We start from the raw sequence: 27214 nt of genomic DNA on the forward strand, positions 1-27214 counted from the left end.
GAAATATTTATTGGAGATGACTCCTAAAATGAGAGATGGGAACTCTCAAATATGTCTCTGAATCCTGACAGAGTCTGGGTGTAAGAGAGGCACTTGGGTGTTAGGAGTCAAGGTCCTTTGGCATGCCCAGGAACAAATTCTTTGGCATCTGATGAGCTCTGGTGGGATTGTGCTACAAGCAGCTTTGCAAAACTAGAGCTAATTTGGAAAATGAGGGAATGTCCCTTGATGCAGGAGTTGGTCTGTGCGTGCTCTCACTACAACACTACAACTGTGCGGGAAGTTTGATACATGGAGATTACTGGCTTCCAAAATGAAATATTAACAGTTTCTCAAAACCAGACACTAGGATGACCTGTGAGAGGAGAGGCCATCACTGACAATGGCACAAGAAAGCTGCACTAGGTACTGGGTGGTCCGCCAGGCAACGAGTGGGTCCCTGAGATCTCACTCTTTAACATGACTGACTGCGAAGAAAATGCCTGGGAAACAGATCTGAACAAATATCAACATTTTTCAGGTTTAGACAGCTACAGTGGTAATTAGAGATGTAAATCACTTCATGAATCTGGTATTTCATCTTCTCTTCACAGGATGATGTCTCAGCTGGTTTTTAACAGCTTAGTTCAAAAGTCTTGAACACCTAAATAATGCATGGTTAGTGTGGTAGGAATGGGGTAAAAATCGTGGTAGACAGGAACAGGATACAAACAAAATATGAGGAGTTTGTGAGTCTGCTACTGAGACAAATGATACTGGGTATCCAGAAGTCCACCATCAGAAGCCATCGTGTGTGTCCTCAGGTATGTTGGAACGAACTGTCTCCTGATGCCCCCATGTAGTAGATACTGGGTGAAGAAGTCACACAGCATCCGAGGCTGTGAGAATATGCCTTGGGTAGCATCTGGCCCTGATCTTCCTGCATGTCACAGGTTTCTAGAGCTCTAACCATGCTGAGGATCAGGCACTATCTTACAGGACTCCCCTCAGCTCCTTCTCCCCTCTTTATTATAAGCGTATATTTTTGCATGCTTTATAAACTCGTTCTGCGCAATGCTCAAGCAGTTACAAAACATTTGACAGGCTGGCAAAATGGATATATCTTCAGGATGTCTCATTTATAATTGTCAGAGACCTGTGAGGGTTTTTCTTTTTATCAGAACTTTTTTCCAGAAGCCTGATTTAAAGAACTGTTTAAGAATATGCTTATTTTGAAGCACATTCCTAGCCTGGGGAACCTGTAAGAGTTGTGCATTATCATTAGGTACATGTTTTGGTCCCTAATAGGCAGGACCTTAGTCTGTAAGAGTCACTTTCTCACTCTGAAGGGTTGGAAAGGGCACCCAGCACTTGTGTAATGCTTTCTTGCCTGAGTTGCTGACTAGCTGACAGCAGCTAAAGCAGGTCATTGATGACAGCTAAATATGTTCATGTGGCACTGCACAGCTCTGAGTCCACCAGTGCTGTCTGTGGTGGCTTTACCCTCTGTTCCTGACAGCAGTGGTGGAGAGGTGGGACTCATCTCACCCAGCTTCAGACACCCACACCAGAGACACCTACTTCCAGCTTGTCGCCCCAGACTGTTTAGTGCTGGTGGAGAGAAACAAGCACTCAGAGGGAGTGATTCATCTGGCTCCTTTTAATCATCTACTTTAGGAGGAGATAAATCGTGCTATGGAAATGTCTTTTTTCTGTCTACTAACTATGCAGAAAGTGTAAATCACTGTCTCAGATACACAAGTCGTCACGGCAGATGTCTCAAACTAAGACGATGAATGCCACCCTTGGTTTTTATCAGTATCATATTTTTAATACACACATTTAGGTACAGTGTGGGGCTGCAGTAACCCTATAGCTGTCTAGCTGTGCACAGGAGTCTTAAGACTCTTGCAGAGACTTTAGAATAGGCCAGGACAGCCTATTTAAAGGTGTTACTTTAATGGTTTAATGGTGTAGTTCTTTCCCATGCGTCTTGCTTCATGGCCTTCAGCTGGGTCCGGGGAGTAAATAGCATGGGTATAGATGGGCCTTGCTACAGGTATCCACAGTTGCCTGAGAGGGGTCTTAGCCATAACAGAAAAAACAGAAGGACAGCTGTTTTCTGAGGTTAATGGCACTGGCAGTAGCTTTGGAGATTATTTCCTTGCTTTGTTTCTGAATGCCATGGGAGAGAGGTTGGACTGAAATGGAGGGAGGAGGAATGGTTTCATTTGGGATTTATGAAAAAGGAAAATGCGTGAACAAAAGGGACAACAAAAAACCAAAACTAGTAAATAGGCATTTTTCCTCTTCCTCAGTATCTTAATTTGTTCTTTTGGGGGATACAGTAGCATATAGATCAGCATGCTGCAGGAAGCAATGGAAGAAACACATTAAAAGTCTGCAGAAACAAATTCTTCAATGTCCTGTCTCATCGATTCTAAAAAGACATTTTTCCATCTTTAAATTCATGTGCATTCTGTTGCCAGCTGACTCTTGTGCAGTGTTAGAGACAAAGAAGCTTTTCAACCACGTGTGTGTTTTGTGCACATGTGGTTTGGGTGAGGAAAATGTCTCCAGCAGAGACACTGGGACTGGCAGGGACTAGACAAGGTAAACTACAGATCTGGATTTTGTTTGCCAGCTGGCAGGACAGTGCCCTCCACAGTAAATGAGGGGATGGGACCACATGAGTGTATATCATATGTAGGGTCCACCCTCTTCAAAGAAAATCTGTTTTTTGGGGGGCAGATTATGTCACAGGTATCATCCACGTTGGTGGTGCATCTACTGGAAAAATCTGTGTCCATTTGGCATCTAACTCTCCAGCAGCACAAGCAATCATGAGGACACAATAAAGTTTCACTGAAAGATACTACAAATACTGACAGATGTTACAAGTCTCAGCTTGAAACTGTTAATCATCAGATAGTGATTTTTACCCCTACCATCATGAAATCTATTGTGCATAGGATAAGTTTTTAGTCCCTCCAGTCTGTAAATACATCAAAAGCATGAACATCCCTAGAAAGTTAACCTTTCAGGTGCAAGTTCATTTTAGAAGTCACAGATGCAGTATTGTCTATTGCTGAAAGCAAATGTTTCTGTGAGTGTGTTTAACACAAAATTAAATATACCCAGACAAGTAATTTTGCCTATGTAGCAAAAGAAAACATCAGAAAATTCAGCTTTAGGGAGCAACTGCCATGGAACAGAGTAGAGGGCAGTGACATTCAAGCTGTCCAGATGAACTGCTGACTCTTGTGTACGTGCACAGTACAATGGTGACCTGGGCAGGTGGCTTCAGTCCTTCACAGGGGGGAAGATCTTCACCACAGTGTCTGCAGTGGGCTGTCTATCAACACTGTATTACCAGATGTTGTCTGGTTCATCAGACAGTTGTGAGTGATTCTCATTTCAGAAAAAATAACACAGCTTCTGTGTTGTGAAGCACCACAGCAGCGACACATCTGAAATTCTCATATACCCTAGTGGATTTAGGCACATTCCCTAATGTTAAATATCTTCAGCAGGAGTGGTTTAAATCCTGGTTTCCTGTTTCCCCAGGGAGCAACTGCAGAAAGATGCGAATGGCAGATGCCCCACTGTCTGTCTCAAGGAGGAGGATCATTTTTGCATACCCCTCCAAGCAGTTTCAAAAACATAAACTCTGTGTGAAGTTGCATTGACACAGAGGCACAAATTCCTTTTCAGTTCTCATTTGGCACACCGGCTTCCTGAATTTGTTTTTTTCTGTGCCCAGAAACCCAATGGTCCAAGGGAAGAAGGATGCTGTACTTTTTACGGGTGTGTGAAGTGTTCGGTGTTGCAGGGACAATGCCCAGAAGAAAATCTTGAGTGGAAAGGAAATATTTGGTAATCATTCTGGGACTTGTGTGGTGGATAGCAAAGAGGGCACTGGCAACTGCCCATGACATGGTGAAGTTAAAAGAAATGAGTGTACCCTTGTTTGGTACAAACTGAACCCTGACACTAGTTTGTGCAGCAAGTGAGGCAAGAAGCATTAGTTACAAGCAATGTATTACTAAGAAAATGCTTCAGAATTATTTTGAATGAGCTGAGCATTCACAGGCAGTCTGTTTTTCAATTCAAACATTTGACAGGTAACCAAAGGTAGTAACCTTTCCATTATGTGTTTAATACAAGGTCACATTAACTTTGGACAATCCATTGGCTTGCCGGTGCATCTCTTGTTATGTGGGAGGCTGTCCACACAATCTTCTATTGAAAACTGAAATAAGTGGAGAGATCAGAAACATTCTTATCTCTCTGAAAGCCACACAAAGAAGCTAGATGTTTATATCTTTGCTGCTGTACATTCTTTTTAGATATCAGGCCATCAAACAGAGGCCACAATCCTTCTTGTTATAAAATACAGCTTTACCAGGCAAACTAATGGTACTTTTAGCTCAGATCATGCATTTCTTATCTGTAGGGAAATAACAAAATAGTTCTTTCCATAGAAAGAAACATTTTCTTTCATAATGTATTAGGTCATATAAATACAAATTTAGGTTAGCTTGAAATAAGAGATTTTGCATTCCACATACTAATTCACACCAGGATAAGGAAGGATTTATTTATTTATTAATTTTAATTTTTTTTTTATTTTTTAATGTAGACCTCTCTTAGTCTGCCTTGAATATATATAAATGTTTGGCAATATTATAGTCTCTCATTGTCCCAGTTCAAGTTACATGTTTTCACCTTTCAATGCATGCAAGTAAATTCTGGACAGCTTTGACATTGTAGATTCCTGGATTTCAACATGAACTACTGTTACTTCCTGCTTTAGGTAATGGACCAACTAAACTGCAGTCAGCCTCTTAGAGAAATCACTGCTGAGTGCTGTGTTTGGGTGACTGGCAACTTCAGCAGATGTTGAATGGGGTAAATTCAAGAAAGGCAGGTAGAAAGCCCTAAAGGCAGTGGCCTGCTGCTGAGGTCTGCACAGTGACAGTCTGGCCACAGTTTTGATCTCTGTGAGAACTCAACCAGCTAACCTCCTTTGCTCATTCATTCAGAAGCTGGAAATACTTCTGACTGACAGCTGTAGGATATCAGGACTGTAAGAATTCATGTTTGAGGGTTGGAGGGGCAAGGTTTTTAGGTGAAAAATTTCCAGCAGCATGCTAGGCTTATTTATAATGGGACAAAGCTCCAGTCCAGCCTCAGTTGTGCAGGACTTGAATTAAAAAACCTTAGGATTACCTGGTCAGAGATGGACTTTGTGGTTGGTCTAGTTTTTGCCATCTGGCTACAGCCACAGGAGACCTGTTTTTCCAGGGATCACTGAAATGCCTGGTGATCCAATTCATTATTAATCACACACACTGTTCTTGTTGCAGTGATTTTGCTTAACTTCAAGATTAAATATGTTGCCTTCCCTCTCTTTTAAGAAACACCATATTCTATAAATTGGCCATTTCTGCATTTTCCAAGACAATAACAATTTCAAGTGCTGTTATAATCCCCCTTGCTGCTTTATCAAACTCAATACCACATTTTTCGTTCATTTACACATCCCAACAGCGCGAGTTTAAGTGGTGTGTTAAGCCTTTCTATGTACATCAAAGCAACATGTAATTTTCACTTTCATTTTACCCAACGGCTTCTAAATCTAGAGGTGATAATTGTTATTTGCATTCTAATTATGCTTCAGTTCAACCAGAGGCTTTGCAATGATCTAAAAACAAAGGACATTTTGTGGCAAGATCCGGTGGGCTCCTTTGCTCGTAAAGCTCCACATGACTTCAGAAGGGCCTAAGATTTGAAAACTAAAATGCAGGATGGATTTCCTTAGTAAGCCATGTGTTTTCTCCTCCGCAGGGGATGAGCGCTCCCGGGAGTCTCCAGCCCCAGCCGAAGCACAGATGCAAGCTGGGGCGGAAGGCAGTGGAAGGGTGAACCGCTGCTGCTGGAAATGTTCCGTGACGCAACTCAAGAAGATTTTCTGGGGTGTGGCCGTGGTCCTGGGTGTCTGCTCCTCTTGGTCAGGTTCAACCCAGCTAGCAAAACTGACCTTTAAGAAATTCGATGCACCCTTCACTCTAACATGGTTTGCAACAAACTGGAACTTTTTATTCTTTCCTTTGTATTACCTTGGACATGTTTTTAAGTCAGCTGAAAAGCAGTCTCCAAAGCAAAGATACAGGTATGGGAGCTTCTGTTTTTAATCCCGTGGCTCTTGCATGCTGCTCTGCATTTCACAGACATTTTGTTCAAATCAGTCAGTTCCATCAAACTTGTGTTTGTATCCTCTCCAGGTTTGTTAAAGGATGATCTGAGTTCATTGTGTGTCCTATGTTAGACGCTTTTATTATTCCTAATATAATTTCACTCCAGAAGTAAGAAATCCAGATTTATTTCCAACACATGCAAGTCATGTAATGAAAATCTGCATTTTCTGCAGTTATTTATACAGAGTTTTCTGCGAACATATTTTTTTTTTTTTATAAATATCTCTTTCCCCTACCCATGGCTGACTTCTTTGTCAGTCTCTGAGTAAGCTAAGTTTTTCTTTTCCAAGCTCAGGTCTACAGCAGAGCCTTGAATAGCTGAACAAAAAGAACTGCAGTATTTTCCTGGCACTACGCCCTTGACATCAAAGGCCAAGCTCTGATCCCAGTTAAACTTGAGCTGTTATGTTTATTTCCGGGAGGAAGCGCAGTCATAACCAAAGGCAGCACTTTGTCTTCAGCACACCTTGTCGTTAGAGCAAGCCAAACCCGCAAAGCCTGAGTCGCTCATGGAAAGCCCTGAGTGCCTGTCCTCTGTGAGAGGCTGAGGATGCTCTGTCTGCTTGAAGGACTGCCTCTCACTGAGCACTCCCTCAGCTCTGCTCTGCTCATTTTGGCCTGAGAGGTGTCTGGGACAGATGGGATGACTCAGCCATCAAGATGTCCCATGTCAGAGAGCTTCCCTGATACGTGGAAGGATGTGAACAACCTTTTCCCCTTCTGTTACACAGTGGGGCTCATAGACTTTTAATGAAGTAGCTCAGAAAAGTAAACAGTAAGAAGTACACATTTCTCAGCTCCCAGCTGCGCAGCAGCAAGGTGGAAACCTACTACAAGAAAAATCGAAGAAACCACGTTACTCAGGAAACGCTCTGCCTCAGATGTCTAGGGTTAAGAAATTTTACTGCTTAGCCATTATCATGGTTTCTTCAACTTTTACATAATGTGGGGGCTGCAGATAGTGGATATGACCATTCACTGCAGGTTCTAGAGCAGGATCTAGAAGTTCTAAAGGCATTTTGTTGAGTGCCATGTTTCCTGGATTTCAGCTTTCAGGTTGTATTTGTTCACAGCAAATGTGGTTGCTTCAGAGATGAGAGGAATATGGAGGTTACAGAAAGCTACAGCTTAATCTAAAAAGAGCAACAAATCCTAGCCTAAAAGCAAATACCTTTTTATTTCTTTGGTTTTAAGTGTTTTTCTTCCCAGCTGCTCTCAGATAATGTTTTAAATACTGCTGAATTCTGGGGTGAGCGGTTGTGGTTTGCCAGATCCCTGGGGTTAAAAACCCAGAGCACTGTACTCATTGCTGCAGTAAATTGATACAGTTGGTAGTTTTATGTCTTTCATTAATTAAATGAAGGCTGAATTGAAGAGCAGGTGCAAGCCCTGCAGCCTGTTTGGGTTGCAGGGGGACATCATTAGCAGTAGGTTTGCCCAGGCTTCATAAAGAATGTGCGTTTGTGTGTCTGACAAGCAGACTGAATAGGGTTAACTTAGAGGGGTTTTTCTGGGTGTCAGGGAAGATGTGTGCATTTGAAGATGCAGCTGCAGCTCCCAGCTTTGCTGCAGGTTTGGTCTGTGGTTTGGAGCAAGTCACTGCAGACCTCTGATTTCCTTGTACTCTCTGTTCTTTTGGAGGAACCCGTCCTTCAGGATGGAGGGAGGACTCCCCCTTACCATGTGTTTACCTAGTGTCTGCCTCAGCATGTCCCCTGTCTACACTGAGGCCTTTTGGTGGTGCTGCACCAAGAGTTACTGTGAAATTATTTAATGTTCATCTCCTTGCTCCATTACAGCTGTCACTTGTGTATGCCAGTAAACCCAAGCACTGCAGTCCAGCCTCACCTCCTAATTATTCCTCCTTTTTTCATGCTATGTATGTGTGCAGATATATAAAGAAAGAGGTGCACAGGGACTTTGCTCCATATGAAGCATCACCATCTTCAGGAAAGCTTGCAGACCAAGCATGGCTGGACACAGTAGGGAGATATTTCACAGACTGCTGGGTAGTTAAAAGAAGACAATTGTGACCTAGAACTGTAAAGAAACTGGCATAATCACTTTCTATTTCTTTTATCCTTCACTTTTATCTATATTTTACATCTTACCTGAGATCTCTGGCAGGAATTTGGAACAAGATAAATTAAAAGGTGATAATGGGAGAAGGTGGAAATATGATGTTTAAGTCACCTTAGCAGTGAAGTAGAAAAGGAAGGGATTCTCAGATTTTGCCTACACAGGCTGCTAAAATCCACAGGTACCTAATGTTTTTTGGCAGCAAAGCTCCCCCAGGACACCTACCCACCCACCCCAGCAGGACTGGGCTGCTCAGCCTCCCCTCCACATGGCACAGGCAGTGCTTTCACACCGCCCCTTCCTGAAGGCACTGGAGCCAGCAGGTGTGCTTTGGCTACTCCCCTATACAGTTATAGGGCATGTAAAAATAAGCAACCACCAGGAAAAATACACAAAAAGGGGGATCATAAAATGTAGCAACAGTGAATAGATGTGTAGTCCCTCCTGCACAGATTATATGGTTTATTACAATTTTTTAATTCCTATTGTATTGTACCAGTATGTTTACTATGCAGTAAATACATTAATTTTTATGTTTTGTAGTCTCACAAAAGAACATACCTGTCATGGACATAAACCAGTTTTCAGCTGGTTTATGAGAGAAAACCTGATGGGTTTGTTTTTTTTAATAGGATGTATAACAGTAGTAAATTTGCCACCAAATTTTTTTTGAGACACATTGAATGTAAGATCAGGTTTATTAAGTTTCTTTATCAGATTTTGAGTACTAGGCCGCAATGTGAAGTATTAAGGACTTACGACTGAACCGTATTGCACGGTAAGGAACTTGCTGTTTTAGCTGAAGTAGACTCTCAGCATATCCACACTGTGGGGAGAGAGCCACTCTTCATACCAAAGCAGAACTCATGCATTCACTTCTAACTGCTCTGTACTCCCTGTGCAGCTCCATCAAATGCTGCCAGGGTTGTGCCCAAGTGTAGACTGCTCAGGGAGAACCTGTCCCATGACTGCTACCAAAGGTGTCGTGGCGCAGGACTGCGTGCATGGAAGTGATACAGAGAGCTCTGGAAGGTCACAGAAGAGCATGCCAGGGTCAGCATCATTGCTGCTTCTTTGTGCAAGTGCTCTCTACCTTAAAATAAAATTACTGTAACTAAATTCTTATTCATTTCAACCATTGTCCAGTCCAGAAATAACACATGTAATGATTTGTGCACCTAATGCATCATTTAAGAGTACTTCATACTTTCTGCTTCCAAACTGCTTTATAAAATGACACATTTCATCTGATGAGCTATCCTCCATCATACCTACATTATTAATTTATGAGGTAACATAAATTAAAAGCACTAGGGCTTAAAACTCCCTGGCTACATGAAAGATTAAATTAAAATCTCTGCAAGATATTGCTTAGCTTTGTGTATCTCTGGGCAGAAAACATGCCTTTTATAAAGATTCACCCTCTTTGTTCCAGCTGGGAGGAATAGTGGAGGGGCTTCTTTATATTTTAGATAACTACCTCAGAAAGCTTGTTTATTTTGATGGTATAGTCTTATCTAATGACTTTTTTGAGAAGGAATGGAATGGACTTTCAAGAATAGTTTGCAGGATTATTTACTTATAGTTTAGGCCTTGATTTTTATTTTGTAAAGCTTTAGAAAACACCAGAAGCTAGAACTAAATCTCTTCTGAAACCTTGAATGCACCTGATATGTTGGGTGTTTGAATGAAAGAATCATCACAGTGCAGTGCCTGCACTGATCTGCAGCCACATTTGAACATGTTTTAGAATGCTCTTTTTCATTGATTCAGAGTTTTGTCTCTGTATTGCCCCCAAATTATCTGCCATTCATCTTCCAGAATTTGAAGATTTTTCTTTGAAAATAAAGAAAAGGTTACAGGTAACACTGAAGTATTGTCATGTCTTTGAAACTGAATCAAAATACTGGTGCAACAATGGTAGAGGACTTACTCTGATATCCCAACATACTGACTTCACAAAAGTCACTTTTAATATATATGCCCATGGGCTCCGAATTGAGATTTGGTTCTCCAGGGACCATGAAGTTTCAGTGCCATAGCTTCACTTGAGATTCAGGAGAATGTGGGCCAGTTTCTAAATGTGTTTCACAGGTGTGAAACAGGTATTCACAGGTATTCACAGGTATTTCTGCTATGATGGAAAAGACGAGACACTAGCCATCACCCCCAGTGATACAAGGAGTTGAGTCCATTAGTTTGATCCTGTCTCATATGAAGTGCAATTCACTGCACCATGGATACTGCCTGGCTTTTCTGCAGCAGGCAGAGAACCCCACTGGTAACCAAACCCCAGGCCATGATGAAGCTCTAAGGGGAAAGAAGGTCAGAGCCATTTGGCATGACTGGATGCTGTTTTACTATCGATTTTTTGGTGGTTTGTGTTCGTGAGTCTCTCTTACCCAGCAGCATTAAAATGTTGCAGTGTGGTTAACTTTTGGCATCCTGCTGATTTATATTACTACTTAGATGGGAGCTTCACCACCAGAGCAGACAGCATTAAGAGAGTCATAAATAAGCTGTGGAGGCATCAAGACATGACAAATGCAAGTGTTTTTAGCAAATGTCACCCAATGAAGCATGTTTTCTTTCAAAAAACTTCAGTTTATAAACTCCATTTGTCTAATTCAGAACATTATCCTTAAAATACTACCTATTTACTTTGTGTTCCTCAAAATAAAATCACTTTACATTTCAAGTTCACATTAGCTTCTTAAGGAAAATAATAATAATAATAATGATAATAATAATAATAATAAAAATAAAAATAAAAATAAAAAAATAAACAACCAACCAAGAAACGAAATAAACCATTGAAATTAAAAGAGAAAGCATCTGATTCATACCAGAGTTCAACCAGTTAGGAGTAAGTCCAGATTAAATCAGTTTGCTATCTAAAGCAAGAAATCAGTTTGATCTCTATAGTCATCTGTCAGGACTCACCTTTGTGCTTGGTATCAAAACAATTAATTAAAAGAAGATGTGGATATTGTACAAGAGGTTTATGATACTTGTAGTCATCTTTATCTGAGCTGCTGGCAGTGTGGGGTTACTGATGGACCACTGTATCACTTCTCTGACTGTTTTCAGTGAATATGCACTTTTCAGTGCTGGTGGGCATGTGTCCAGCCTGCTGTCCTTATGGCATCATGCTTGGTCATGGAGCATCTATTTGGGCTTAGCTCAGCTGAAGTCCAAGCCACCAAGCTCAGGGTGATGCTGTTGTTAACTTCGGTTTCTCAAGAAAAGAAATTACCACTTTTTGATGAAACCTGCAGTAGCTGCTGTTTCTTGCCTTTTGAAGAGGAAAGTGTGTCCCCATGCAAGGTGGGATGGGCCTGCCATCACCCCACAGGGGCTCTGGAGGTGGCTTCTCGCTGCTGCCTTGACAGAATACAGCTATGCTGTACTATGGCCAGATGATTCCATGAGTCGTGGTTCCAGCTGATCTTTGGGGACACTTGTTTTCTTAGGTGATTAATGTCATGGTCCCTTGGTCTTTATACCTCCTGAAACAAAATTTTCTCAGCCAGCACTCAAAAATATGCTCTACAGACTGCCTGTTCCCAAGAAAGTAACAGCTCTAGAGTTTTTCTACAGTAGCCTCCTGTTCACATCGGTCTCCTCTGAAGACGGTACTAGGGGTTGGATTAGGGAGGAAATGTGCCACAGCTGGCTTCTCAATGTCACACTACATATTCCAGCACTGCCAGCTTGGAGCTGAACATCTGGTTTCCCCACAGAATTCACAGGGAGAGCAAAACTTACAGCAGAAACACAAATGTGAGGCATGTAAGGTAGACATGAGGAAAGGGTGAGGAGAAAGAGAAAAGGCCGTGGTCAAACTGGCTGCTAGTGGAAGCCGTCCACCATCCCAGATTTAGGCACCTAACTAGAATTGGGATACTGTTTGTCTCAATGTCTTCCATTGAAAAGCTTAAAATACTGCTTCTGGACCATGGTGAAGGTGAAAATTTTTCCCTCCCTCAAATGCATGGTATGGAGTTTGGTATCTGCATCAGATTCTTGATGTGAGTGGCTGACAGAAAGCCACAAAATTAATGGCCCAGTCTTAGCTTCTCTGGAAGTAGCTCTCACAATGGTAAACCTGCACGGTGGCCTCAGGAACATGAGGTGGCATTCATATGCTTATCTCCTTTTCTAAACCTCCTGGAAATACCTTTGAGAGATTTATTTTAAAATTCTGTTTGACTGATTTGCTAATTCCTTCTGTTCAGGTAGCTAACACTGTCTCAGAGAACTCATGTCTTAGCTTTTGTGAGAAAACGGTCATGGGTCCTTCTTTAGGACACCAGTCCTTTCTAATTTAATCTCACAGATTATACTTGGAGTTTGCATTTGTTTTTCAGACTATGATGTTCTGAAAAGAGCCTAACATTCATGTCCTGTGAAAAGCTTTCCCTTAATCTGAAGAGCCTTCATCTGTTGAGAATCACCTCTTCTGGGCTTTTGGACTATTGGGAAGTGCTAATTTGAATAAAAATTGGCTACTGCCTGATCTGGAGAAGCCCACATTCTTTAATCTTGAGCCTGGTTTGCAAAATCATTCCAAGGATGATTGAATTAAGTATGTCCTGTAATTTTCTCTTGTTGTTCCATTACTTTTGTCTCCTCTGCTGTGGCTTGAACAGATGCTTCAAAATAATTACATTATCTGCCTCCTATGAGGTAACAGCGCTTGAGGCAAGGACTAGAAAGAAAAGTAATTGTTCTTGTTACCTGCAGACAGGGCATGTGCTATGAAAACAATGTATTTATGTAATGGGTTTTGCTTGGAAAAAAATGTTGTGTCTTGCAGCACTGAATGATCTCTCTCTGGTCAGTAGTTGAACTGCATTTCATTAACACTGCCTCTGGTTACTTAAGCAAGCTGCCAAGCTCCCACACTGCTAAGGCTTTTCTCAGGAGACCTCAAGAGCAAATCTGCCTCTGCTGGTCCCAGCCAAGATGATCTGACCTCTCTGCACTCACTGAGACCATGGGACAAAAGCAAGCCAGGCTGAAGAGACCTCGGGTCACCTCCTCCCTTTCCTGCCTCCAGGCATGACCTGCACACACAGACAGAAAAGTAGCTGTATTTTATGGCTGGCAAAGGGAAAAAAAGGACTGGGAAAAGCATGTGTGATTGTGTTTACTGCATAAAGGAAGGAGCAGAAAGCTGAGGTGAGCATGGGTTTGCTGTTTTTCCAATCATCACAACACGGAAGAAGGTTTCGCAGGTGGCCTTTTTGAAGAATGTTGTTTACCTTGGTCACCACACCAAGTGCCTTGACCCCCAGTGCACAAACTCATTAAATGGGAACTGTCCTAGATAGATTCTCCGTGATGTTTACAGCAGCAACAAAAATAACAACAAAACCCAGGAAGGAATGATAAGAAATTCTGCTTTTGTTTTTTTCAGCTCAGATCTGTGTCAAAATACCTTGAAGGCATCTACCTTTAAAGCTGCTTTAAAAAAGGAAAGTGCATGTATGGCAACAGACTTTGTAGCTATAATTAACAGCTCTCAATAAAGACGGATGATACAGTGAGAAGTGTTGGAGGCTGGCAGTACTACAGAAGTGGAAAAAACCTATTTGTCCAGCTGCCTAGTGGTTATGGACTGTGTCCAGATTTCCCAGGATTGTTTGTGTTTGTATGAAAAGACAGCCTCATATAAATGCACATGTACCTGACTGACAATCCTGCTCAGCCCAGGTCTCCTGGAGCTGGCCACCCTTGCTTGCCAGACAAAGCTGTAAGTGGTAAAAAAGGACAAATAGCCAAAGGTGGAGGTTGGCAGCAACAGAGGTATATGAACAGGGCATCATAAACTGAAAAACCCTGTCAAGCAGCTACATAATGTTGTCTGTATGTCTGTATTACATCCATAATGGCTTTTGGTGGGAAATAAGGTATGAGCTGATGGGCAGACAGGTTCATATATGCGTTCACTCATGTACAACCATTTTGTTTTCCAGTGCTAAAATACCTTTCCAAATAGTAGTTTTTTGCCAGAGAATCTGACCCAAAAATTGGGAAGGCAAACAACATATAATTTTGTTACCTTGTTCACCTTCTTTGGGTGACAGTGGTTAATTAATGGCTTAATGGTCATTGCCATATCGTTTGGGTCTCTTGGCTAAGCAAGCCTATGCTAAGTCTCCTGTGGCACCTCATCTGTTCCCTGTTCCTCATATCTCTGACTGAGCTCTTCCCCACCCAGGGCTGGTGTTGGTTGCTTGTGGTTTGTTGATTTATAAATTGTGTCCCTTCTCTTTGGAGCTGGGAGCTTTTTTACTCATTTACTGAAGCTGTTTATTTCACAAGCAGTTAGAGCTTGCTGCAATGTTCCCTTCAAATATCTTCAAAAACCTTCCACTGTCTGAGTGAAACATTCAGATTTCCACTGGGGGACTGGGCCTCTGGAAGCCTTATGTGAAGGATTGCATCCCCCATCTCTTTCAGCATCCTCAATTGTTAAGCCTCAGGGATCTCAAGTCTCTTCAAGCACCCATGAGTCCCCCTTCAACAGCAGAGTATTATTAACCTTCATGTAGTACATTACTAAGGTGAGACACCTTGGATGGTATGAATCCAGGTCCATTTGCTAGAGAAGGAGTCTTATGTCTTTTTCTTCTACATCATGTGGCATTTGCCCTTGCACTGTCTGAAAAAATGTTTTGCTTCACCAAAATACTGCACTTTTTAAACTTAACTCTCCTCACTGTATCTATTATAGGGGCCAGCCAGGACAAATGAAAATTGTGTCTTGCACTGGAGCTGCAACTTTCTTCACTAGTCTGGTTTATTATACCTTCAGCTGGAGTACATATAGATTTCCAAGTACAGAAAGATAATTCTTCCAATATGAAATACTCCTATTCAATAGGACACTAGAAAATAGCAAAAAATTTCACCGCTACTTTCAGTACCTCTTAAGACTGACTGGAAGAAAAATGAAACTACAGCTCTGTAATGTTGTCTGATATTTTTTCCATCTAACAAGTGGTAGTCTTGTTAGACCATCTCACCGCGATACCCTGAACATCAGGTCACAGAATCATGGCATAATTCTAGCTGCTGAGGCCTGGGGAGGCAGCTCTAGTCCAGCCTGCTCAATGCAGAGCCACATCATATCTATCTTTTAATTTTGTTAATGATTAGTGGTCTGCAGACACTGGAGGAGGCATAACTGTTATTACATGTAGGTGTGCTTTTATTCTGATATCTTTTATTGTGCTGTCTCTAGGATATCCCAAAATTACACATACCAGAACATATTGCTGTGAATGTACCCTTTCTGATTCTGTTTGCCCCTTTTTGCCACAGCCATCTTAAATGTTTTTCTGTCCTCAGGCAAAGATATGTTGACTCAAACAGGAAACATTTGATTTTTTTATTAACCTTGAAATTTAAAAAGAAATTGTATTAAGCCACAAAAAGGAGAGCTTAACTTATTTTTAATAATAAAATAATTTTTCACCTAGTATTTTCAGTATTCCATGAAATTCTCTATATTAAATGTGATGTGTACAGGCAGCACTTGACCCTATCTAGAATAATTCCACTGAGCCCCATGACCGAATGCTGATTTCATCACAGGATGGCAGGGATCTTAAGGATCATCTAGTTCCAACTCCCCCACCATGGGCAGGGACACCTCCCACTAGACCAGATTGCTCAAAGCTCCATCCAACCTGACCTTAAACACTTCCAGGGATGCAGCATCACAGCTTCTCTGGGCAACCTGTTCTAGTGCCTTACCACCCTCACAGCAACTAATTTCTTCCTGATTTCTGTCAGAAATTGTCTGTCTGACTGAATATTAGAATATTAGAACCTTGATCCTCCCCACTACTTTTTTTGAAGTTCCTTTTGATTCTGGAGAAGTGAAATAGAGAAACTTAGTGTTGAAAAATTGCGTGCCAGAAGAGGATATAGTGACATACAGACACATGATCAGCTGCTTTCTGTTAAAATGCATGCAGACCTGCCCTTGCTCATGAAATTATTAACAATTAAGGCCAACAGTCTGAAAGTCTTACAGCATTTAACAAAGAGCTCTATTGATTTCATAGCCTTTTCAGACAATTTACAAAACCATGCTTTTCTGTTGTTCCAGATAGATCCTATGCTATACTTTTTCTATGCCTTACCAAGTTCCACATGGATTTTGTAGCAGAGTTGTACTCACGATCATGTAAGACCGATAACCGTACAGGAGTATGATAAAGATCAGCTAAACCATGGATTGAGGAAGGTGAGGAAAAAGCTAAGTGGCATCAAGCAGAATAAGGGAGGTATTTGAAACAAGGAAAGTGACTTATCTCAATGTGCTAGTGAGCTGTCAGGAGTTTGAAAACCAAGAAGAACCTCAAAGAGTGGTTAGTGAATGCTTAGGAACCAGAGATGGTGGGCCAAATACTGTGTGTTGTGGAAGCAGAATGTATGAGCTCTGCTGAAACATAACATTTGCATGAATAATAGTACTTATAGCTGGTCTATGAGATAAGCTGGCTCAACAAATCCTGTGTGATTTCAGTGGACAGTGTGCTTCTTGTAGCAGTGCTCATGTACAGAGAGTCCTGAGGCTGGCTGCTGGCTTTTAGCCTGGGATACACCAGGGCTTGGTTTGGCTCAGCAGCCATCCAAGTCATAGAGGTGCAGATAAGTCACTCAGAACCACCTAGGGAAGATATAATCGTACCACCAAGAGTTATTTCATGTGTTAACAGATTTGTTTCTTAACAATAATGAATGTGCAACTAAATCTTGCCAAACTACTAAATGTATCTTCTTGCAGTCTTTTCAAAAGTAAGCAGTGAATTTGCTTTATTTTCATGTGAACAGGAGTCATAATGAGGAAGTTGCTCTTGAAAATTGTGCCAGTTATATGTATAGTTAATTGTGGACTTTACTTTTGGCTGCCAAGTTGCAAACTAACTTGTCTGCTGCTTTATATTTCTTGAGCTTTGCTTTGTTTTAAGGATTAAAACAAAACAAAACAAAAAACAGCTGGCTTCCTGGATGTGTTTGCTGCAAGAAACCAGACGCAAGTGGTTTCAAGAAAATGGAGACAAGTGTATTTCTTCCATAGCAATTGTGCTAAAAACAAACTGTTCTCTTTGTCAATGTGGCTTCAGACACTTTCCACTATTATGTGGCTGGTATCTGGAGTCTCAAAAAGCTTTTGTCTAGCACAGAACAGTAAATAACCTCAGGTTCTGGGGACGTGTAGTAACATCTCATTAGGGATATTTGAGAAAGAGATGACAAATAAAGTCTCATGTCATGATCTGAGTGTGCAACAACAAATTATCCTTCCTCAAGTAACTCAGCTATCAAAGCCTACAGATGGGTTTTTCTTCAGCAAAAACCTCAGCTTTTGCAAGCCTTTGGGCTAACAGCCATGACCACGCAGTTCTTCCACATGAAGCATGCTGATGGCATCTACAAGATGTTGTGCAGCTGACAGGAAAAAGATGCAATAGTTCATTAGTTTTTTCATTCTGTTTAATTCAGACATTTTCAAAAGGAATGGCACTGAAAGCTTTGTAGTACTGAAGGTGCATAATAATTGCATCAAAATTGCCCATCTGCGGCTAAAGCAAGATAATTGCCTAGGCGTGTTCACATTTGCAGAAGAGATTTTGAATAATAAATGTTTATAAAGCCCTTCTGTCATCATGTTATCCAATCCTCACCCGTGAGCCAAACTCTCAGTTCATTTACACTCTTTTCAAACCAAAAATATCTCAAGTTGGCACAGCTCTGGGGTGGGTGAAGATGAGAATCTGGACTAGTGTAAGTTACCTGAGACTGGTTTCCAGCTCCCCAGCAGCATTTAGGAACCAAATGGAAAGAGTAATCAGCAAACCCTGCTGATTCCTTGCTAGTGTTATTTTCTGTATCTTTAATAATTAATTTTACTAATTACTAAGATTCAGGAGTGCCTGTGCTGATTTTCGGATATGCTGAATGGCACTCCTTCCTGAGGAGCAAAGCTTGTCAAAGAGTCAGAGTCACAAAAAGGCTAAGACACCCTCCCCATCCTGCAAACAGCCCTAAACATCTATGTGTGGCTTTCAGCAGACATTTCCTCCTCCTCAGGAGCCTCTCTTCTCTGCCAGAGGTAAGGCGTAAGCAGATCCATCCCCACAAGCACAGACAGGCTGAAGATACGATGGTAGCAGCAGGTGAGATGCAAGCCATCTTAATTTGGCTTCTCATAGCTGATCTGACCCACCCCAGAAGATAAACTCCTTAGCACACACTCAGCTCACCCAAGCCTCTGAACACAGTCCCTCCAAGCTCAACAAAATGAAGGGAGCTGAAACACATGTCCTGGTTTAAGTGCTTGCTTACTTGGTCAAACCCTCCTCCACAGGGACTCAGTTTATAGCTGCCTCTGTGTTTTGATGTTCTCCCCTTTTCTGGCAATTAAAGATGTAAATAGCACTGACCAGACAAGATTTTTTAATGCAGCTTTGTTTCTTCTTTGAGGATGACTTAATTGATTTTTCCATTAGACTTGGTACAAATCATGCTGATGTCCCCGTAGTCCTCAGTGTGCCTGAGTGTTCCCAGTAGCTGTGTTACAGTCTTCACATCTCATGCCTCTCCCCTGTTCACACAGAGCTGCTCATTCCAGCCCACCACTACACAGTGAACCAGAGCAGGTGATTTGCAGTGAGATGGAAAATGTCTCCAGCTGAATGCCAGGTTCACCTGCTTTCTGCCGCTGCTTGAACAGAAATTGTCGTGCCTGGTGTGGGATCCCTTCAACAAAATAGCCACCTGCCCCCCCATGACCAGGTAGCTGTGCAGCTCTTCAGCTCATCCTTGGTGTTGTAGAGAGATTCCAGCTGGCTGTACCTCCTAGGTTACCCCATCAAGCCGTGGTCTCCAGTTCTCCAGCATTAGGAAGGTAGCCAGCAACCTTAGGAGATTACTAAGCTGGTGTTCCCAGCTATTTGGAGCCCTGTGCATCTCAGAGTGCTTTGCCCACCTGCCTTAGTGAGGTGCTTTAAATCCCTTCTCTGCAGTAGCAGGGGCCTGCCAGAGGAGCAGCACCCTTTCTGCTAGGGATCCAGCAGAGAGTAGGGTAGCAAAACAGGCATTGCCTCTGCCAGCTTTCTGAACAGATAGCTGAAACCACATTGCTGCATTTGTCACTCTTCCTGGGAAACAATCTGTAAAGATCGTCAGACTAAAATTAGTAACAATATGAACTACTGTTCAGTACATTTTTCTGTCTCTCAAGGGCTTAAGCTTATTGAGTAACCTCCCTTTCTCTCAGTTTCATCACAGTGCATTAAGTTTTGAGAAAGGGCTGAGTTCAAACACTGAAGCTCTTTATTCTGGTTGTGTAGGTGCAGTATTGATAGAGCCAAATTTAGCAGATTCCCTAGTGCACATTTACAGTAAAATGAGCCAGATTTTGTGTTAGGTACCTTGGGGGGAATGGGGGAAGGGAATGACAGATAAGGATATCACAGGGCACTGTGACTCTGAATTACTCTGTTGCTGAGATTTAGTGAGGCATTGGGATATTTTGGGTAACATTTTTGAGGTTCTGCTGCTGGATTTTCCATTCTTGCTGAAGGCTGTGGTGGAAGGCTGCAAAGATTCAGTTGTAAGGAGTGGTGAACCAGTAGTAAAAGCAGTTGGAAATACCTCCTTGTGGTGTTGTACATATGTGTGTGTGTCTATATATGTGTGTATATAGGCACCATTTGATGTCAGCTACATGCTGTGCCCCTTTATCCTGCAGGAACAGGGATTTCCCAGGGAGGTAACAGGCTTTTTAATTTTTGACAGTCTTTGTAGAACATCCTGCAGATCAGAAGCTCTTCTGTAAACTGCAAACTTTAGAAAGGAAAGTGAAGTTGTAGATTTTGTGCTTTCTAGCTCTAGGATCAATGTGGGGTCATCCTCTTGAATGGGGTGGGAAAATTCTCTTGTGCAACAAGTATCTTACCCTGGGGGTCTGGATAGAAAAGCACAGTCTCTAGGATCAGGCCTGAGATTGTTTGCTGTGGCAGCTGACACCTGCCTTCTCGCAGCAGGAAGAAGGATGCTCATTCTCAAGCATCCTGCAAGGCACTGCCTGGTGCTGCTCCCAAAGACCCTTCCGCCCTGCCTGCAGACAGAGCTGAAACCCCAGGAAGGGAACGAGGCACCTCCAGTACTCATCTGTCTGCAAACCTTCCAAAAGGGAAAACTCTCCTTCAGGAAAGTTTTCTGACTCTCTCCTGGACTGAAATCCCACCATGGCTGATACCCTGTGTGAGAGACACCGTACTTAACCTTCCTACATCTATTTTAAGATCCAAATTGATCACCCATAATTCCTTTTGAAGTCTATGGGTAGTGACAATCTCCAGCCCACTGGAAAAGTCAGTGCATTAGTACCTGAATATGAATTGATGTTTTTAATTTGGTGTGATCCTCCCACGGTTTCAGTGTGAAGGTGGAGTAATCCAGTAATTTCTTGCAGTTTGCTCATTTGTGCTGTCTGTGGATTATTTGTCAAATTCTTTTTGTATTATCTTGATGAGAAATTTAATCAATCTCACCAACACCAAATCAATTGTGTCTGTTTGTTTACGTTTTAGGATGATTTATGCATACCTTAAATGTGATTGTGAACCATTTCCTAACACATGTAAACCTCATTTGTCAAATATCTCCAGGGATGCTCCTAAGTTTCAATATCAGTCTCACATAAAAGGCAATTACCCCATTCTGACAGTGAACACGAGTAAAAATGGACATGAGGAGTTACTAAAATAATAGTTTGTTATTTCACAAATTATAATTAGTGAAAACTCCCTTCTAAGAATGCATTGACCACATACCCTTAACTTGGTATATTCATCCTTGTTACATATGCTATCAATAATGAAGAGAAAGGCTAAATCTATTTTTACTGAACAGGCATAGCAATAAGCTAAAATTCATAGCAAAGAGCAAGTACTATTAGATAGATTAGTCTTTTACTATGTGTTTTGAATATATTATTCCATGTTTTCTTTTTGGACGGTTGACATTGTTTGCTTCCATCTCCTATGTGATCTTAAAGCTGCCTGCTCATCCTCTCTCACATGCTGGGATTATTTTAGTTTATGGCTCAGCCATCCTACCAACTATTTCTGCTCCTGAGATGCAGTGAGCTAATTAACGCATCCATCATCTTACATGTTCTTCAGATGCCGTGAGCAATAAGGAGACTTAGCCTTAATCTTTGATATCTTATTTTTTCTCCCAGGCTCAGGGTTCTATGGCTTAACTCAAGCCATACACATTTTTGTTGCTGAACGGTTCATTCATGTATTTTTGTTCTCTATTTATTGACTTCTAATTCCCTTCCTCTCCTAGAGATATGCTATATTAAATCTCCATTATCTAAGCCCATGTCTGCTTTTCCTAGCTCACACAGTCATGCAAGTATCACTATTGCTTAGTACTCGTATGAAATCAGCATCAATACTTGCATGAAATTAGCATCCAGGAAATCCTGGTCTGGACCAGCTTGTGCTTTTTCAGCAGGGAAGCAAACACAGCACTTGTGCCACAGAGTTTGCCATCAAGGTTGAGGCACAGATCAGCTAATACCTGCTATTTTTCATTTAACTGGTGAGGGCTGACTTCTTCAGCTGCTGCTCAGCAACCTGTGGAGGGGCTTTGGTCCCACAGTGCTTGCCAAGGGAAGGCCATGTCCAGAGAAGGGCAGCAGAGCCAGGGACAAGTCTGGAGCACAAGTCTTATAAGGAGCAGCTGAGGGAGCTGGGGTCATTTAGCCTGGAGAAAAGGAGGTTTGGGGGGGACCTTATCACTCTCTGCAAGTACCTGAAAGGCTGTAGTGAGGTGATGTCAGTCTCTTCTCCCAGGTAACAAGTGACACATGGAAATGAAATGCCTTAAATTGTGCCAGAGGAGGTTTAGCTCAAGTAGGAAAAATTCCTCCATGGAAAGAGTTGTCAGACATTGAAACAGGCTGCCCAGAGAAGTGGTAGAGTCACCATTCCTGAAAATATTCAAAAAATATGTGGCTGTGGCACTTGAGGACGTGGTTCAGTTGTGAACATGGCAGTGGTGCCAAGTTGATGGTTGAATTGGTAATCTTAGAGGCCTTTTTTGACCTTAGTGGTTCTAGGATTCTTTGACTCTGGACAGAAAGATGGGGACATCAGGGAGATGCTTTTCTCATCTCTTCATGGACCTCACCATGAACCTAAATAACACAACTTGTGATGCAGTAGCAGAACCTGGCAGGTGAACAGGAAGGGAAATAATTACAAACATCCTTGTAGATGCAAATAACCCCAGGATTTTCAAAAGGCCCAGTTCCTCTTCTGCCTGAGATCTGCTTTCTGCCAACATAATGCCTCAATCTCCCCCAGTTCATGTCAGAATATGACATAAGGTGTCCAGATCTTACTAGTGCCAGAGGAAGCCCGATGTGAGAAGCAGGCAAATGACGAATCTCACTGCAAAGCTCCCCTAGAAAGCTTGCAGCACTGAGCTCAGCCTGGCTGGGCTGGCTTAACCAAAAGCAGTTTATTTCATAAAAGGTTGAAAGAAATCTGAGAGTCTTATAAAGATGTAAACATGCTTTTCCAGATAAAGTCAACAAGTTATTTGGTTAAATTAATCTATGTCTGAACTTAAACTGAGGTAAGTGCTTACAGAGTATGTAGGCTGTGATAAATCCCCAGCAGTAATTCTGTTAAATTTTTCAACACCCCCTGCTATGCATGTGTAAGGATTCACAGGCACACTGAAACAGGCCAGCTAACTATGCTTGTCTCCTCTGCTTTTAACCACTCTCAGAACAGCACCATGCCTCCTCCTCTCATGTTTTCTGCTATAAACCCAACCATTTTCATTTCCCAGGCAATCCACTGTTCATGGCTGCAATTGCACTAACCATAACTGCAACCAAAGGGTATCTGATCCAAATTATGTAGCACGTTCTGATGTTGGCCTCTGGAGCCACAGATCTGGGAGAGGGCCAGAAAAGCCATTTTGCAATTATAGTCTGTCACAGGCCTTAAAAATTTGTTATTAAAATGAAGACAGAGCAGGCACACCCACAGGGCAGGCATTAATCACGGCTAGATAAGGTGCACTTCTCTCCTAGGTGGCAAGCTGCAAGGTTTCAGCAGGAGCTGGCTCCTGCTGCAAGGACACCCTGTGCTTCCTTCCCTCGTAGTGCTTTTACCCTGTAATAGCAGGGAGCAGATTTTTCACTGCTCTCTGTACAGCTGCTCTGGAAATAGTGTGATGCTGGAAGCAAGGATCACAAGGTCATTTTCCAAAATGAAGGAAGGAATAAGCATGTCACAGGAGTAGAAGGTGGAAGACAAATGAGCCCGGTAATTTCGTATCTGGCAAATACTTGGCTCTCCTCACTGCTGCTCGGCTTTCAGAACCAACAAGCAGGAGGGAGGCTCCTTGCACAGCCCTTCCTGTCTCGCTCAGAAAATCACACTCCTTGTTCTCCCTCTACCCATGAAATCCAAAAAGATGCCATAAACTGCAGCTGTGTGTCACAAAGCTATTTCATTTTAGCTGAAAGTCAGTGATGTAAGAATGGATATGCTGCATGCTTCACTGATGTAGATTAGAAGGAGCTTTACTCCTCTATTCATAAATAGTCAAAGAGCAGAAATTACTTTTGTGACTTTAAATCTGGCTGTAGTACATGAGGGTCTTCCCTAATATTCTTACATTTTATTTTAGAAATCTACTATCCTAAAAGGATGTTCATCATCAGTCAATCCCATGGTATCTGAGCATCTAAATCTAAGAAAACTCTATAACAGGCTCTTTTCCAGACATTTTATTAAAGCCATTACCAGAGGCAGATCAAAATGTAATAACACAGAAGCAGATAACAGCCAGAACACTTCCAGCATGAAATGCATGATCTATTCCGATTAAGGGAAATCCATGTTAAAAGTTGTCATTTCCATTTGACGCTTTCAAATGTCACAGTCATATTTCTGAGACAAATCCAGATACCTTGTTTCTGAGTCACCTCAAGTTTATTGTCAGCAGTCAGTCTCTGCCACTTGAAAGCAAGGGATCTCTTTGCAAGTCTTCCAGGAGCTCTCACTAGACAGTGTACCTTCACCCTGAATAATCTGTATTCTTCCTCTATCTGCTCTGCTAATTCCCAACAGGTAATGATACTGTTTTCTCTCTAGAGATGTAGTCTCAGTGAATCCAAATCACCCTGCACCATCACAACATGCAGTATGGATGATTTCTTGTCACAGGGAGAAGCCCCAAATTTGTCAGACCGTGCACATGCAGTGCATTCCTAGAGGGTGGCAAAGTCTCAGCTGAGCTGTGCAGATAATCAGGAGCTTACGACAGGGATTCATAAAGAAAATAGAGCAGTACTTTGGCTCTGTACTTATACCTGAGTGGTTCAGAGTGCTTTAACTAATGAAATTTTAATTAATTTTCACTGCTCCTGAACTGCTGGGAGATACACTTGTGTTACAGGCTGAGTAAAGGTACATGGCTAATTCATCCAAGATGGGTTAAGCATGAGAGCAGAAAGAGAAAGATAAGAAAGTGGCAGCTTGTGCCAGGGGACAGGTTTCTTCACATGTGCCATGTCCCTGGTGTCAGCAGCTGCCAGAGATAGGACAGGGCTTGGCTGGACCCAGGGTGGTAATTCCTGTGGGATCCAGGTCCATCTCTTCTGAGGCACCTCTGAGTGAGCGCCTCACTGACACAGATTGGGCAGAGAAGGAAGGGACGGTTTATGCTTTATTAGTCTTTCAGTAATTTTGTTCCCAAAAAGACAAGTATGGCATTTGGACCAGCAGATGGGTTTTCCAGTTCATTACCTCAGGAGTTCAGCATCTTGTGCCAAAAAGTTCCTATGTTATTACCATTACAAATAAGGGCTCCTTTCTGTTTTTCAGCCTTTCACAAAGTAAATGGGCATGTTCAGCAATGACTGGGTTGAAATCCTCATGTATGGATTCACAGCCAAGATCAGGATGGTGCTAGCAATTACATGCTCGCAAGGTACCAGCTCACTCCTCCTCAGGGCAGTTTGCAAAGTGCTTCTCTGAACAGAACTGTTTTCTTTGCACTGAAGTTCACACAAAGCAGAGCCAAAAGAAACCATTTAGTAGGCAATAAAAATATAAAATAAAAAGAACAAGCACATAAAAAATGTCACTAGAAAGGAGAGCAGTGTGTGCTTAACAGCCTCATCCAAACCACACTGACATTCCCCCCCACACATGCACAGCAATGACAAGATGCAACTGCTCTGTATTTTCCTACTTCTGTGGCACTAGACTCTGCCAAAGACTTTGGGTGTTTCACTACTTCTTATCATGTCAGAGGAAAACCTTAAAAATATAAAATATTTCATATAAATAATATAACATTTCAAAACACACAGACGAGCACTCCGAAGCATCGTATCTGTGGAAGGCTTCAGATTCAAAACAAATTTCCGCCTGGCCTCTAAAGAACAGCTGTGTGTTCCATCCAAACACATAAATAATAATGGTTAGCATCCTGTTCAGAGGGACTCTCGTAGCGTCCAGCAATTTTTAGTCACAAGCACCATTAAGACTCTACCATCTCAAATTCAAGTCTGTTTTTTAAATATGGCAAACCTGAAACTACCTTAAGTATCCCCCACCATGATTCTCATTTCTGGTCTTTCCAGGGATTTCAGATAGATCTTGCAATGTCTAAGCAGTGTAATCACCTCAGTGCCATAATCCTTTTGCTTACTTGTAGAATGAATTAATTTCTATCTAATCTCTCTCTTATATTTCTTCTCTGTTCTTTTTAATATCACACTTGCTTTACTCCATTCTGAATGAAGCAATTGAAGGCTACCCCATTAGGTATTTATATTACTATTTTCTGTCTAAGGAGGATGTTGGCTGGAAAATCCAGAGTGGGACATTTGACAGCAGCTGGAAGAAAAGTCAGCGCCAAAGGTGGCTGCTCTAATAGCCAACAGTGGAGGCACAAGGGTGACCCACACATGTGCCACTCCACACTTCCAGTAGGAACCAGGCAGGTAAATAAAGCTACACCACCCAGGAATTCAAATGAGCATGAGGCTCAGTAGCCACGGCAGCTGACATCTGCTTTAAAGACCTGATCCAACCGGTGCAACAATACGCGTAACAGGGGCATTGCAGCTCTTTGAACCTGTGATATGTGTTTACTGTTTCTCCTGTTTCTGGATCCCAAGTTCACACCAGCATCGTCAGGCAAGGCTCTGATGGAGTCTGTCATTCCTGACACTGCTGGAGGATGGTTGCTGTTTATGGAGTGCTTTGTAGTTCTCCTGTGCCAGTGGCCACATGCCGGAGAAGATGCAGGTGGGCGTGTGGCTGCCAATGGCAGACCTCAGCAGATACCTTTTCTATCCTGTGCTTTCCCAGCCCACAGGTAGCCCTTTCTCCCATGCAAATGACACATCTCTCAAGGAGAAAACCAGCTGCAGTTTCTTTGGAATTGGAGGCTGCTGGCTTGAGCAGAGGAGGAAAGGCAAGGATTACCTACTTCCACAGCTCTGAAATGTCAAGGACTTTTCACCTGGGGTGTCTGGGGAAGGAGATGGATATTTTCTGAGCTGCACAAATCATGTCCCTAGAAATGCTCTGCAGTAGCTCAGCTTCCTCTCTGGAGGGAAGGATCTATCACAAAACTCAGTATCCTGCTCGCTTCTTTGGAGCATACAAAGGAGAAAAGCTCACAGCCTATGGATTTATGGATCATGGAACTGAGATTTAGCTTCTGAACCATGTAAGAATGTTGGCCCATCAATCCATAAGCATAAAAAGAGCTTGAAAGAACTATGAAGATGTCAACCCCTCAGAGTGCAAGAAGAC

General features: G+C 42.1%; 1 protein-coding gene across 2 annotated transcripts in view; it reads left to right on the top strand.

Moving 5' to 3' along the window:
• SLC35F3 (solute carrier family 35 member F3) overlaps positions 1 to 27214 on the top strand; it is a 163915-nt gene that overhangs the window by 112289 nt on the left and 24412 nt on the right. For both annotated transcript variants that reach the window (XM_015621114.2, XM_015621115.2), the window contains one exon: positions 5830 to 6154. In XM_015621114.2, the coding sequence (XP_015476600.1) occupies positions 5830 to 6154 (325 nt within the window). The remainder of the gene's footprint in view (positions 1 to 5829; positions 6155 to 27214) is intronic.

Source organism: Parus major, chromosome 3 (assembly GCF_001522545.3).
Source record: "Parus major isolate Abel chromosome 3, Parus_major1.1, whole genome shotgun sequence".
In the NCBI taxonomy this organism is placed as follows: domain Eukaryota; kingdom Metazoa; phylum Chordata; class Aves; order Passeriformes; family Paridae; genus Parus; species Parus major.